The sequence below is a fragment of the Gekko japonicus genome, unplaced genomic scaffold, assembly GCF_001447785.1.
Source record: "Gekko japonicus isolate JY-2015 unplaced genomic scaffold, Gekko_japonicus_V1.1 scaffold2972, whole genome shotgun sequence".
NCBI lineage: Eukaryota > Metazoa > Chordata > Lepidosauria > Squamata > Gekkonidae > Gekko > Gekko japonicus.
The window spans coordinates 142,747-157,191 of NW_015168133.1; the positions used below are offsets into that span (position 1 = coordinate 142,747).

The 14,445-nt window shown below is 50.7% G+C and overlaps 1 protein-coding gene across 2 annotated transcripts in view; it reads left to right on the plus strand.

Annotated features, from left to right (window-relative positions):
- The window catches only part of WFDC1 (WAP four-disulfide core domain 1), a 23,503-nt gene that overhangs the window by 6,180 nt on the left and 2,878 nt on the right, over positions 1–14,445 (plus strand). The window contains exons 2-4 of one of the 2 annotated variants that reach the window (XM_015414923.1): positions 10,771–10,969; positions 12,990–13,073; positions 13,967–14,107. In XM_015414923.1, coding sequence (XP_015270409.1) covers positions 10,771–10,969; positions 12,990–13,073; positions 13,967–14,107 — 424 coding nt within the window. The remainder of the gene's footprint in view (positions 1–10,770; positions 10,970–12,989; positions 13,074–13,966; positions 14,108–14,445) is intronic. The other variant, XM_015414924.1, reaches the window with a different exon arrangement.

The following is a 14,445-nucleotide window of genomic DNA, read 5'->3' on the forward strand; positions in this document are numbered from 1 at the left end:
CCCCCCCCTCCTCCTCCTCCTCCTCCTCCTCCTCCTCCTTCTTCTTCTTCCCTCAGATCTCCAGGTATTTCCGAACCTGGAGCTGGCAACCCCACTGGCCAGCATTATTTCTCCCATGTGGTCCACCGAAATTAAAACAGGTCTCTGTACTGGTTGCTTTCCACTTTATCTTGGCCCACCCCCCCCTCCTCCTCCTCCTCCTCCTCCTCCTCCTCCTTCTTCTTCTTCCCTCAGATCTCCAGGTATTTCCGAACCTGGAGCTGGCAACCCCACTGGCCAGCATTATTTCTCCCATGTGGTCCACCGAAATTAAAACAGGTCTCTGTACTGGTTGCTTTCCACTTTATCTTGGCCCAGAGGGTTGGTACAACGGAAGCTATGTTAGCATTCAGAGAAGACGCCCGAGGAGGGCAAAATGCCCATTCCCTCGAGGTATGTTCTTTCCAAAAGATTGTTTGTTTGGGTAAATTGTAATCCCGGTGCTACCGAGCTGCCAAAGATACCAGCGACTCCTTTTCCGACCTTGTCTATTGCAGAGAGAGAGAAAAAGGGAATCTTGTGGCACCTTAAAGACAAACAGATCTATTGACGCAGTTTTAGGTGGGTTACCATGTTTGTCCACAGTAGTAGAAGAACACAGGGTTGCCAGTCTCCAGGGAGGGTCTGGAGATCTCCCTGACTTACAGCTGATCTCCGGACCATAGAGATCAGCGACCCTGAAGAAAAGGGCTGCTTCGAAGGGCAGACTCTATTGCAGTCTCCACCCTCCTCAAGCCCTGCTCCTAAATCTCCTGGATTTCCCGAAGCATAGGTGGCAACCCGAGGAACAAAATTTGAGTCTAGGGCCACCCTAGATACCAGCAAGGTATGTCCTTATGTGTAGAATACCCAGGAGATCCTAAGATTGTCTGGCAGCCAGAAGTTCCAGCTCTTTCAGCATTATGCACCACTAGGTGGTGAGCTTTTTCATTTTGTAAGGCAAGAGACCTTTTGTAAGGCGGTTTGCCATTGCCTGCCCCTGCGTCACAACCCTGGTATTCCTTGAAGGTTGCCCTTCCAAAGACTAGCCAAAGGCCGACCCTGCTTAGCATCTGAGATCTGACGGGATCGAGCTAGCCTGTCAGATTTAATGAAGAAGACACTTTTGTAAACTAGAGACTGGTGTTTGGGTACTGCATAGTGGTAGATGATTGCAATTCATATGTATATTGGACCACCACCTCACACCTGTGCATTTTTCCTGTGTGCATATGCACATGAGAATATAAGAGAAGCCAATGTTGGATCAGGCCAATGGCCCATCCAGTCCAACACTCTGTGTCACACAGTGGCCAAAAATACCAGGTGCCATCAGGAGGTCCAGCAGTGGGAGAAAATCTTCAGAACTTCTTGAAAATCATTCTTGGGAGAGAATCTTCAGAACTGGGAGTCTGAAAGCTCTACTGCCAGAGACACTTGAATTCTGGACTGCACAAATATTTCTTTGCAACCACACTTCCTCCCCTCCCCCTGGGAACAGAACAATTTTTATTTTTCCTGGAATTGCACATTTTTAAAGGTCCTGCTAGAGAATGACTGAAGTTCCATTCTGTGCTTCTGACAACGCGGGCTCTAGTCCAGAAAACGTTCCAGCTCTCATAAGAATGCCACAGGGATTATACATCTACACAGCCATCAACGCAGCCACGGCCACAGAACTCAAAAAAGGTTACAATATTTATGATATGGAAATGACAATAAATAAGAGTGTCCCCAATCCGGGGTCCTTGAGTTGTTGAAGTTGGAGGAGTGCTGAACGGAAAAGCTTCCCCCCCCCCTCCGCAATTTTTGACTTTGCTGTTGCAAATAGAAGGAATCCATCTCTCTGTACCCCTCGGGTGTGAACTTCTTGACTGATGTAACTGCAGAGCTGCATAATTAAGTTCAGTCGCAATCGTGGTCTGTGCTTCTCCCAGTTTGGTTCTGTGGTTTTAAGGCTGCCTTTGAGATCCACATCTCTTCAATAACATTCTTACCAGAGAGGAAGATTTATACTTGCAAAGAACTGTCTTGAGCCCTCTTGCTTTTCATTTTTTTTTTTTAAAGAATTAAATGATTTGTTGTTCATCTTGACAATATCCTCCCACAGGAGATGGTGATCACCACTGAGAGCCAAGTTGGTGTAGTGGTTAAGTGCGCGGACTCTAATCTGGGAGAACTGGGTTTGATTCCCCACTCCTCCACTTGCACCTGCTGGATGACCTTGGGCAAGCTGTAGTTCTGATAAGAGCTGTTCTTGAAAAAGAGAGTTTGTGTCATAGTTCTCTCAGCCCCACCGACCTCACAGAATGTCTGTTGTGGGGAGGGGAAGGGAAAGGAGTTTGTAAGCTGCTCTGAGACTAGGGTTGCCAAACCCCCCAGTTTGCCAGGGGTCCCCCGTTTTGGGGGGGTTCTACCCACCACCGGCCAGATGGCCAGCAGCGGAAGCCCCACCCCCAACACCCACAGCCACCCCTCTCTCTCCCTTTAAGTGTGTAGAACCCGTGTTTCCTCCCAAGCCTGTGTTTCCTCCCAAGCCCGATCTCTGCAGGCTTGCAGGGAAATGCCAGCTTCGTGCATTTAAAAGGGAAACGTGGCTGCTCTTAAAGGGGAAACGCCGGCTCCTGCACTTAAAAGGGAAACGCCGGCTCCTTTAAGTGCAGGGAACTGCCGTTTCTGGAGATCCGGCGCGCGGGCGGTTGAGGTGGGGCCGCGGACATCATGTCGTGGATGCCCCGCCCCCTCCAGGAACGCCCCCAAAGTCCCCCGCTGGGGGTGGAAGATGGACTTGGCAACCCTATCTGAGACTCCGAGTGAAGGGCGGGGTATAAATCCAATCTCTTCTCTCTCTCTCTTCTCTTCACTACTTGGCTAGCTTTTGAAAAGACAAACTCCCGGACAATGGGTTTAACAAAACCATTTAAGCAGAAGCTCTGTGTCCTGGGGCAGTCTATCTTTGAAAACGAGACGCAGATCAGAGACTATAGCAGGAGTCGGACATTTTCCCGGTTGGTTTGCGAGCACTCAGAGACACTTGCCAGAAGGGTTGTCTACCACCTGGTGGAACCTGGAGATCTTCCACTATTCCAGGGCTATTTTTGGGCAGGAACGCACAGGAGTTCCGGCTGGCTTCAGAGTTGGCCACGCCCACTACAGCCAAAACCTCTTCGTGCGTGGCTACCGAGGGAAGGCCTGGAGAGCGACACCCCCCCCCAGCAACTCCGAGGCGGGTGGGCCGGGGAAGCCCTGGAAGGATCGGAGAGGCATTTAAGCCAAGGGAAGGCATGGGGGTGTGGCCTAATAAGCTAATGAGCTGTGCTGTCAGGGTGTGGCCTGATATGCTAATGAATTTCTGCTGTTGGGTGTGGCCTATTATGCTAATGAGTTCCTGCTGGGCTTTTTCTCCAAAAAAAGCCCTATTACAATTTATCTCCGAGCAATAGAGATCAGTTCAAGCCCGTAGCTAATGCCCCCACTGTTTTTGCAGGCCCCTCTCCCGATCCTTAGCTCCCCCTCCCTCCGGCCCCTTCACCCCCTGATCGATTGCCTTACGAATATGAGCCAACATCTCACTGTTTGAGCTCATCTGCGATGAACTGTGTCTCTTTAGGACCCAGCAGCAACCGGTGGTTGACCGAGTCACGCACACATTGGTCGGATTGCAGCAGTTCACAACTCCTGTTGGATTTTCTGCACCAGGCTTTGGGAAAGATCCTCGGCTCAGGGAAGGAGTGAGGGAGGAAGCTTGGTCCCCGCTCTCCTCTGAGGAGCCTTAGTGTCTATTAACATTGGGATTCTGGCTCGCCTCAGAGGAAGGCTCTAGTGGGGGTTGTGTGGGTGCACGCCAAGCAGAACCCCCCTTGCCCAGGAGCCTTTGATGTAATTAGCTGGTGCCCCCCCCAAGGCCCCCTCCCAAAAAACCCCCTAGTTACAGGGCTGGATCAGCTCCCCTGGAGAAAATGGCTGCTTTGGAGGGTGGACTCTATGGCATTGTACCATGCTGAAGCCCCTCCCCTCCCCAAACCCCGCCCTCCACAAGCTCCACCCCCCTACCCAGAGCTGGCAAGCCTGGGTCACTACAGAAACAGAACGGACTTTGCGGGACTGGCAAGCCTGGGTCACTATAGAAACAGAACAGACTTTGCGGGAAGGAAATTTCAGACATACTGACCAAGGCTCCCTCTAAGCTGTGGAGTCTCGTGAGCAAGAATTCCACTTTCTGAGCTACTGGTATTAAAGTTGTGAGTGAGTGGTTTGGCAAATGCAGGGCTATTTTTGGGCAGGAACGCACAGGAACGGAGTTCCGGCTGGCTCCTGAGTTGGCCACGCCCAGCAGGAACTCATTAGCATAATAGGCCACACCCAACAGCAGAAACTCATAAGGATTGGCTACATTAGGGGTGTGTGGCCTAACATGCAAAGGAGTTCCTGCTACAAAAAAAGCCCAGGGTTTTCGACAATAAAGTAAATAGAATAAGCAAAAGGTGGGTGTGGCTGGATGACCACACTTCTGGTAACATGTGGGGTGCGGCCTAATATGCGAATGAGCTGTGCTGTCAGGGGTGTGGCCTAATATGCTAATAGTTTCTGCTGTTGGGTGTTGCCTATTATGCTAATGAGTTCCTGCTGGGCTTTTTCTACAAAAAAAGCCCTGGGCAAATGCATAAATTAGTTTGCTCTGGAGCCCTCCTTCCTGAGCGAAGACAAAAATGTGCGAGCCGGAGGCTAAAAAACTGTGAGCTAGCTCACTCTAACTCAGCTTAGAGGGAACACTGATATTGACTTTCTGTCCTATAGACAGTACTACTCTTCTGCGTAAGTTCCTCCAGTTCTCTGCTCTGCCCCATGTTCTTTTACTGTAACAAGCCTCCCGATATCTTTCATCATGCCGTTGTTTCCATTAAAGTTCCTCTGAGTGGTCTGAATGCCAGGATTATACAAGACTCTCAAGTGCAGAGACGGTGAGGCTTGCCAGCAGTTGGGAAAGCGGAAAAGAATCCGAAAGATGCAGGTGCCAAAATGTAAGGAGCTTTGAAACACACCAGAGAGCAATTTGGGACAGCAACCGAGTCTTAAAGAAGAAGACAGGCTTGGCGCAACGATGGAAGTTTAAAGGAAGATTTTCTTCATTTCGCAGGCTTGAAATGGCAGTTTTGTGGGAAATAATTCAGGGCTGACATAGGGTTGCCTGGAGATCTCCCAGAATTACCGCTGATCTCCACACAGTAGAGATCAGTTCCCCTGGAGGAAATGGAAACTTCAGAGGACCCACTCAGAGAGTTGGGAAACGTAGGCTGACATTAGCTGGCCAAAGCAATAGATGCTGTGGAACTTCAGATGATTATTCTTTTTTACTATCAGCTACTATCAGAGACTGCTATGATAGGATATGATAGGAGCTGCGGTGGCTCAAGTGGTTAAGATGCTGAACTGCAGGCTGTGGAAGGTCGGTAGTTCAGCAGTTCGAGACCCGGGTGCCACATGACGGAGTGAGCGCCCGTCTCTAGTTCCAGCTCCTGCCAACCTAGCAGTTCGAAAGCAAGAAATTGCAGGTAGATAAATAGGTACCACTTCAGTGGGAAAGTAACAGTGTTCTGTGCGCCTTGGTGTTTAGTCATGCCGGCCACATGACCACGGAAACGTCTTCGGACAGTGCTGGCTCTTCGGCTTTGAAACGGAGATGAGCACCGCAACCCTAGAGTCGGATTCAACTGGCTTTCGAGCAAGGGAACCTTTACCTTTACCTTTACTATCAGAGACAGAAGAAGAGATTGCATTTATACCCTGCCCTTCACTACCCAAAGGAGTCTCAGAGTGGTTTACAATCCCTTTCCCTTCCCCTTCCCACGACAGACACCCGGTGAGGTAGGTGGGGCTGAGAGAGCTCTCCCGAGAACTGCCCTTGAGAGAACAGCTCTGAGGGAACTTGTGATTGACCCAAGGCCACACCAGCAACTTCATGTGGAGGACTGGGGAGTCAAACCCGGTTCTCCCAGATTAGAGTCTGCGCTCAGGACTGAGGAGTCAAACCCGGTTCTCCCAGATTAGAGTCTGCACTCCTAACCACTCTACCAAATAGCCATTTTCCTGGATTGTACCATTTCAGGGGGGGTATTTGAAAGTTCCTCTACTGGAAAGGGAGTGCTGCACCCAAAGTTGGGGGAAAGTGTTATTTATTTCTGCTGGTTGTCTAAGCATTAGGGATGCCACCCTCCAGGTGGGACCTGGGCATCCCCCGGAATTACAGCTCATCTCCAGACTACAGAGATCAGTTCCCCTGGAGAAAATGGATGCTTTGGAGGGTGGACTCTGTGGCATTGGACTCCACTGGGGTCCCTGCTCTCCCCGGGCTGCTCCACCCCCAAACGTCCTGGAGTTTCCCAACTTGGTTCTGGCTACCCCACCCCCCCATCCCCCAGCGGTGGCCAGGATGTGGGTTGGATGCTCAGCTGCAGCATCCTGAGGGCTTGTTTGAATGGTGGACGGTCCCTGCAGGTGGTGGAGAGGAAGCAGGAAGGCTCTCAGGTTGCAGTGCAGACTCTGGGTTGGGAAATTCCTGGAGATTTGGGGGGGTGGGGTCAGGGTAGGGTGGGGTTTGGGGGAAGGAGGGACCTCGCTAGAGTATAATGCCTTGGAGTCCATCCTCCAAAGCAGCCCTTTTCTCCAGGGGGACTGATCTCTGTAATCCGGACTCGGAGATCACCAGTAATTCCGGGAGATCTCCAGGAGACCTGGAGGATGGTAATCCTGAGGAAGCCCCCTTAAACCGCAGTCACACACGCTAAATAATCCACTTTCCATCCACTTTCAGTGCACTTTCGAATTGGATTCTGCCAGTTCACGCAGTAAGAATCCGGTCGGACAGTGCATTGAAAGAGGATCGAAAGTGGATCATTTAGCGTGTGTCAGGGCTTTTTTTGTAGAAAAAGCCCAGCAGGAACTTATTAGCACAATAGGCCACACCCAACAGCAGAAACCCATTAGCATATTAGGCCACACGCCCGACAGCACAGCTCGTTGGCATATTTGACCACACCCCTATGCCTTCCGTTGGCTTGCCCGGGCAAGCCGGCCCTTGGACAGGCCGGGGAAGGCCCGGGGAGGTATTTAAATGCCTCCCTGATCCTTCCAGGGGGGCCCTGCCCCCCGCCTTGGAGTGGCCGGGGGGAGGGGTCACTCTCCAGCCCTTCCCTCTGTAGCCACGCACAGAGGTTTTGGCTGTAGTGGGTGTGGCCAACTCTGAAGCCAGCCGGAACTCCATTCCTGTGCGTTCCTGCCCAAAAATAGCTCTGGCCTGTGTGACCGCAGCCTTGGTTTCTCACCTACTCAGCACACCAGCCCCATCTGGTTAGAACCGGATATGGAACAACTGATTGGTTTCGCATAGGAAAAGGAGTACGACAAGGATGTATATCGCCACCTTGCTTATTTAATATATATGCAGCGTACATCATGCGAAATGCTGGCCTGGATGAATCACAAGCGGGAATTAAGATTGCTGGGGAAAAGATCAACAACCTCAGATATGCAGACGATACCACTCTAATGGCAGAAAGTGAAGAGGACCTAAAAAGCCTCTTGCTCAGGGTAAAAGAGGAGAGCGCAAAAGTGGGCTTGAAGCTCAACATAAAAAAAACTAAGATCATGGCATCCGGCCCCATCACTCCTTGGCAAATAGAAGGGAAAGTCGTGGAAGTAGTGACAGACTTCACGTTCCTGGGATCCCAGATCACCGCAGACTGTGACAGCAGCCATGAAACTAAAAGACGCCTGCTCCTTGGGAGGAAAGCGATGGCAAACCTAAACAGCATGATAAAAAGTAGAGACATCACCCTGCCAACAAAAGTCTGCATGGTCAAAGCAATGGTATTCCCAGTAGTCATGTATGGCTGCGAGAGTTGGACTATAAGGAAGGCCGAGCGCTGAAGAATAGATTCTTTTGAACTATGGTGCTGGAGAAGACTCTTGAGAGTCCCTTGGACTGCAAGAAGATCAAATCAGTCAATCTTAAAAGATATCAACCCTGACTGTTCCCTGGAAGGCCAGATAATGAAACTGAAGCTCAAATACTTTGGCCACCCAATGAGAAGGGAGCACTCCCTGGAGAAGACCCTGATGCTGGGAAAGATTGAAGGTCAAAGAAGACGGGGACGGCAAAGGATGAGATGGTTAGACAGTGTCATAGATGCAACGAACATGAAGTTGAGCCAACTTCAGAGGACGGCGGAAGACCAGAAGGCCTGGCGTGATCTTGTCCATGGGGTCGCGAAGAGTCGGACTCGACTGTGCGACTGAACAACAACAACAACAAAAGAGAGATGATACATTCAGGTGGGTAGCCCTGATGGTCATGTCCGCATGCACATGAAAGCTTCTACCCAGAATTAAACTTTGTTGGTCTTAAAGGTGCCAGTGGACTCAAAAAGAGAGAAGGAGGCACTGGTTCAAATGATGGGGTGTAAGAACGATATCTAAAAACTAAAGCACTTTATGGATGGTCCCTAGGTTGACCTGGCTGCATTTTGTTGCCAACTGGTGCCATCTGCTGGATCATCTGAATGTTGCAGTGCGTGCTCCAAATCTGAGCAGGCCGTTCGCTACATTTTTCCAAATGTTCCACTTGCAATGTTGAACAGTATTCCTAGTTAAAGGTGTTATTAGATTTAGGAGTTTGTGGGTGTTTTGAGTAACATGAAGTACTGCGTTTGGGATCTTTATGCTTAACATCATTTTCTTAAAATACAGATAAATAAATAAATAAATAAATAAAATAATTCCTGAAAAAAGGGGAGGGGGTCATATCTGACATCAAAATTTGAAACAGCTTTCCGTTTCTGCTCCTGAAGAAAATCTGTCATAAAGTAAACTAAAAAAAACCCATGCTCTTCTCCACACCTGATCACCGTAGTAAATTCTCTGGCGTAACATTCGTCACAAGCTAAAATGAATCCAGGGGAGACGGGGACGATGCCTTTGGAACTCCAAATGCTGAACTAGCACAGATCCTCCTTTGGCGATGGTGTTCATTTTCCATTTGTGGAGCCATTTGGGAATGCGGCAACAGGCTGTTGATATTGTCAAATGTGCAGCAAGCTGCAAAAACCAAGCTTGGGAAGAAGGAGAAGGAGAAGGAGAAGGAGAAGGAGAAGGAGAAGGAGAAGGAGAAGGAGAAGGAGGAGGAGGAGGAGAAGAAGAAGAAGAAGAAGAAGAAGAAGAAGAAGAAGAAGAAGAAGAAGAAGAAGAAGAAGAAGAAGAAGAAGAAGAAGAAGAAGAAGAAGAAGAAGAAGAAGAGAAGGAGAAGGAGAAGGAGGAGGAGGAGGAGAAGAAGAAGAAGAAGAAGAAGAAGAAGAAGAAGAAGAAGAAGAAGAAGAAGAAGAAGAAGAAGAAGAAGAAGAAACAACCCCAGGACAGCTTGCACCTGAAGCCGATCAGGCACTGCCTGGCCCCAGCAGTACACCACCCAATTCTCTGCCACCTGTCGACCGGCTGAGGAATCAGAGACGCCAGGACTTGGCAACGAGACGCAAGGAGACACGCTTGCGCAGTCGGAGAACAATGAGCCCGGAGTTCTAGCAGAATCAAGGACTTCGCAAGGCAGTGCTAATGAGTTAACGACCCAGCACACTATTTGAACAGGTCACTGACTGCAGGCAAATCGTGCTGGCAAACTAGTCCTTCAGACCAGAAGCTCTGCACCTCTGACGCTGTTCCTAAGATCCCGTACTGACTGACTTCCCCGTTCCTGAATCTAGTCCGCGTTTTGACGACTCTCTGGCTCTTGATCCTCGGCTCTGCACCCTGACATTCCACGCTCTTCTCTGGACTCTGACCCTTGGTAACGCGTGTATTGGGACACTGGCTCTGCTGTTTTTGATCTTTCTGGCTTTGACTCACGGACTGAACTGTAAACTCTCCCTCTCTGCCCGGCCCCTGGCTCTGTCGTGACACTAAGCCAACCAGCCACAGCTTTCAACACCAGGTCTAGATCTTCTGGGTTAGAGTCAGACCGGCCACCCAACAATAGGTAGAGCTGAGTGTCATATTGGTGAACCCACAGCCCATGCCTCTGGGCAAGGGGGCGCATATAGCTGTTAAATAGCATCAGGGAGAGCTCTGCTCCCTGGGGCACTCCGCAAACTAGTGGGTGCCTTTGGGGAGGGGGCATTCTGTAGAAAAAGAGGTGCAGGAGCTCATTAGCATAACTCAGTGTAACTCATTTGCATATGCCACACCCCCTGACATCACCAGAAGTGTGTCAGAAGGCAACACCCACTGCTCAGGCTCTACTGGACTGTTTTGGATTGCTAGCTATTGTGGGGGAGGGAACGTGCAGATCTGCCCTCACAGAGGAGGGAGAGCTCTTACCTGAATAAAACTTGGTCTTAAAGGTGCCACCGGACTGTTTTGGACCGGGGGGGCTCTGCAACTTACCTGGCTGCTTCTTGCTCCTTGTGGCCTGGGGCTGCTGGGAGCAGGGGGTGGGGCTTGTTGCATGTGCTCGCCCCCTGGGCTCTTTACCGCCGGAGCTCCGCTCCTGTCCGCTCCTGCAGGAAATGACCCCTGCCTTCGGGACAGCTGCTCCCCAATGGCCACCCTCTGTCCCTGACTCTGAAGGAATGAGGGAAGCCACTGCGAGGCAAACCCTTGCATCCCAGTGTTGGCGAGGCGGTGGGTCAGTAGTTAGCAGTCGTTTGGAAAAGTTCTTGGGGGGAGCCTAGTTGTCCAGACTGAACCCGCTTTGTATTTTTCAAGGACTATGAGTACCCCCTTCATTCTCATGGTACGCCCTCCCAGAAGAATGACCGCTGCCCGCCTCCACCGCAGACGCTACCGGACCGGGCGTGCGAGGTGCCCGGATGTCGCTCAGATTCCGAGTGCGAGAGGCACAAACGTTGCTGCTACAATGGATGCATCTACGCCTGCTTAGACTCCGTGCCGCCACCCCCAGGTTGTTGTTATCAAAATTGTCGTGATTAAAAAATATTTGTATTTATTTTACTTATGTTACTTATAGTCTGCCTGTCTCACTTGGACCCCAGTGTCAGCTATGCTGCCATAAGGTTAAGGGGCCCCTCCTGGAACCCCTCCCTGTCCGGTGTACCAGCCTGAGCCGCATTCCTTTCCTTACGCTTCTCCTCTGCTTGTCTCTGACCTTGTAAGCTGCAGATATAGTGTCTCCACATAACTCATCCGTGAGACTGCTTTCGGTTCCCAGCTTTTCCTGATTCTCCAGAAAGCTGCACTTTTCTGACGACTGATCACTCCTGCAGTGTCGAGCCACTTTCCGTTTAAACCCCGTCCCCACACGAAAGCTGCCCGAGGCTTCCACTTTTCGCCCGCCTTTTTTTTTTTAATGCATTGGCGATGTGCGCATAGGTGTAGCTCTGCCACCACATTTAGAAAACTGATATTTAAATGGTCATTTGTTTTAGCGTTTAGATGAGTTCGGGATCTAACAGAGGCCATTTTCGGGTCAAACATTTAAACAGAAGTCTTTTGTTGGCGGGGTTGGATTGATTCGCCCTGGTGGTTCTGTGCATGCGCCATGATAGTTCCCCCCCTTCTATAGAGGGGTGCCTATGCGCATGTGCAAACTGAGGGGGGGGAATTTAAAAACCGCTGACACATGCTCCCGCGCGTCAGTAGTGTAGACACCGGGAAGCGACGTGACTGCGTGGTGAGGTGGGATAAGGGAGGTAAGTGTGATCGCAATTATCCAGATCAAATATAATCCGGTTAGAACTGGAGCAGTTTAACCCGCTCTCAGCACACCGTCTGACCGCACCCTTTATGATGCAAAAAAATAAATAAATAAGTAGGATCCTCATTTCAGCAAGCAATACAAAGTATAGAAGGAAAGGCAGGGCCGGCTCACTCACTAGGCGAACTAGGCGATCGCCTAGAGCAGGACGGCCCTTAGGGGCACCAAACTGCACCCGGCCCCGCACTCTGGGAGTTTCTTGATTATTTGTGTTTTTCATTCTTCCTAAAATGCATTTATTTTTGAAAAATGGTGGGCGCACGGGGTGGGGGCAGAAAGGATCCTTGCCTAGGGTGCAAAATAAGCTGGAGCCGGCCCTGAGGAGAGGCAGTAACTGTTCTTGGGGGTATGCCAGACAAAACGAAAAAAAGTCTTCACCTGCTGGCAAAGGACACTGACAGGGGGAGTTTGGGTGCCGCACAAGCGAGCTTTGCCAACCCTTCAGGCACTCTGGAGATTCCATTGGCTCAAGGGTCACTCTGCACAAGGAACTCCTGGCCAAGGTCAATGCCAGGCAAACCTGATTTTATATCCAGAAGCGCATTCCGGGGAGGGGGGGGGCAGTCTTGTGCATTGTCCTGAACCTAACTTTTAGAAACTCTGTCCAATCTATTAATGAATGTTTTTGTAGAGAGAGTTAATGAAGGAAGGTTATCCTTGGGACTCAGTTGATGCTGCGTATAAGACAAAAGGCAGGAAATGTCCACACAAAAGGAGTCACAGCATGTGGGACTCCATGTCACATGATGGGGTTCCCTGGCTGCTACCAGAAATGATTAGAGTAGGGCTGCCAAATCGGGCCGGGGGGCGGGGACACCCCCGCCTTGGAGGCCCGATTTCCATTGCAGCGGAATCGGGCCCCGGGGAAAACCCCACCCCCGCATGCACGTCACAGGGAAGTGACGTCATGACGCCAGGCACGCTGGGGTCGGGCCACAGCCATTTGAGGGGAAAACTCTATCGAGTTTTCCCCTCAAATGGCTGTGGCCCCGCCCCCAGCGTGCCCGGCGTCATGACGTCACTTCCCTGTGACGTGCATGCGGCACCGGGAGCCGGGCTGGAGTCCCCCGCCACAAGGGTAAGTGCCATTTGGCAACCCTAGATTGGAGAAACATATAACAGAACATCAAATTGCATGTGTCGTCGATTCAACCCAGATTTCCTGTTTCCTGTATTCCCTTTGTCCATCTTTTCTGTGGTTTCTTTGCAGTTTTGGATTGGCTGGTACAGCCCAAACCACGTTGGCTGGGTGGGAATGGCTGGCTACTCGATGGACCAGAAGAAGTCTTGCAAGGTACGTTGCAGTCAGAAATACACGTGGATTCTTTGGAAGGTCCAAGCAAATGATTAACTGCCACTAATCAATGTTCCCTCTAAGCTGTGGAGTCTAGTGAGCAAAAATTCTACTTTCTGAGCTACTGGCATTAAAGTTGTGAGCGAGCAATTTGGCGACTGCATAGATCAGTTTGCTCTGCAGCCCTCCTTCCTGAGCAAAGACAAAAATCTGCGAGCTGGAGGCTAAAGAACTGTGAGCCAGCTCACACTAACTCATCTTAGAGGGAATACTGGCCACTATATAAAGGACAGCCGGTGTGGAGCAGTGGTTAGTCAGTGAGGTAGGTTTAGCAGTCCAAGTGACTGAAGGACAGGGGTTCCGGGCAGTGCCTGGCAACCCAGTAGGTGGGTTATGGTTGGGGACAATGCCCTGGGAGAAAAATTAATAAGAAAAATAAGCCCTTGTTACAGGAAGTTCTAACCACAGAGATCTTGGAGATTCCTACAGCTACCCGGAAGTGACAAGGATAGTTCTAGCAACTGACAGAAACTCTGTGGTGAGACTGACCATTGCCAGGAACTCCAGGGTAAAGTTACCACAGAGTTTCTGGTGATTGCTAGAGCGGCCCTCGATGCTTCCGGGTAGCTCTAGGAATCACTGGGATCTCTATGGTCAGACCTTCCTGCAAAGTAGACTAGGCCTTGTTTTTCTGTCTAATTATTCTTCCCAGGATGATTGCGTCCCCCTATTGGCCGCAGTTTCCACCTGCCAATCAGCCGAGCATCGGCAGGCAAGGGCTGCGATTGGCTGGAGATGTACCGCTATAAGCTGGCCAATGGGAACCCCCGACTGTACACTTGAGACATTTGTGGGAGTCAGGACTGCACTGCAGTGTGATGTTTGTGTTGCAGCCGAGGCCTGTAGCACCACTGAGGACGGCGAAGAGCCCCTGCACTGTCCGACGGGATACGAATGCCACATCATCAACCCTGGCAATGCCGCCGAGGGCATCCCCAACAGAGGGCAGTGTATCAGGCAACGGGGGAATTCAGGTACTTTTGCCGGTGTGTGGGAGCGGATGCATTTTGCTTTTTCGGCTGGGTCTGGGTTCAACGCTGGGCCAGGGCCTGCGGTTGCCAACCGCAGGCCAGGAGATTCCTGGAGATTTGGTGTTGGAGCCTGGATTGTGGGGGGGGGGACCTCAACAGGATGTAATGCCATAGAGTTCCCCCTCTAAAGAAGTTTTTCCATGCGGTGTAAAGGAAGTTAGCTACATCAGTTCCTCTTAGAGTTCCCAACTTCCAGGTGGAAGGGTCGTGGAGATCTCCCAGAATGACTACTTATCTCCAGACAAAAGAAGAAGAAGGAGGAGGAGGAGGAGGAGGAGGAG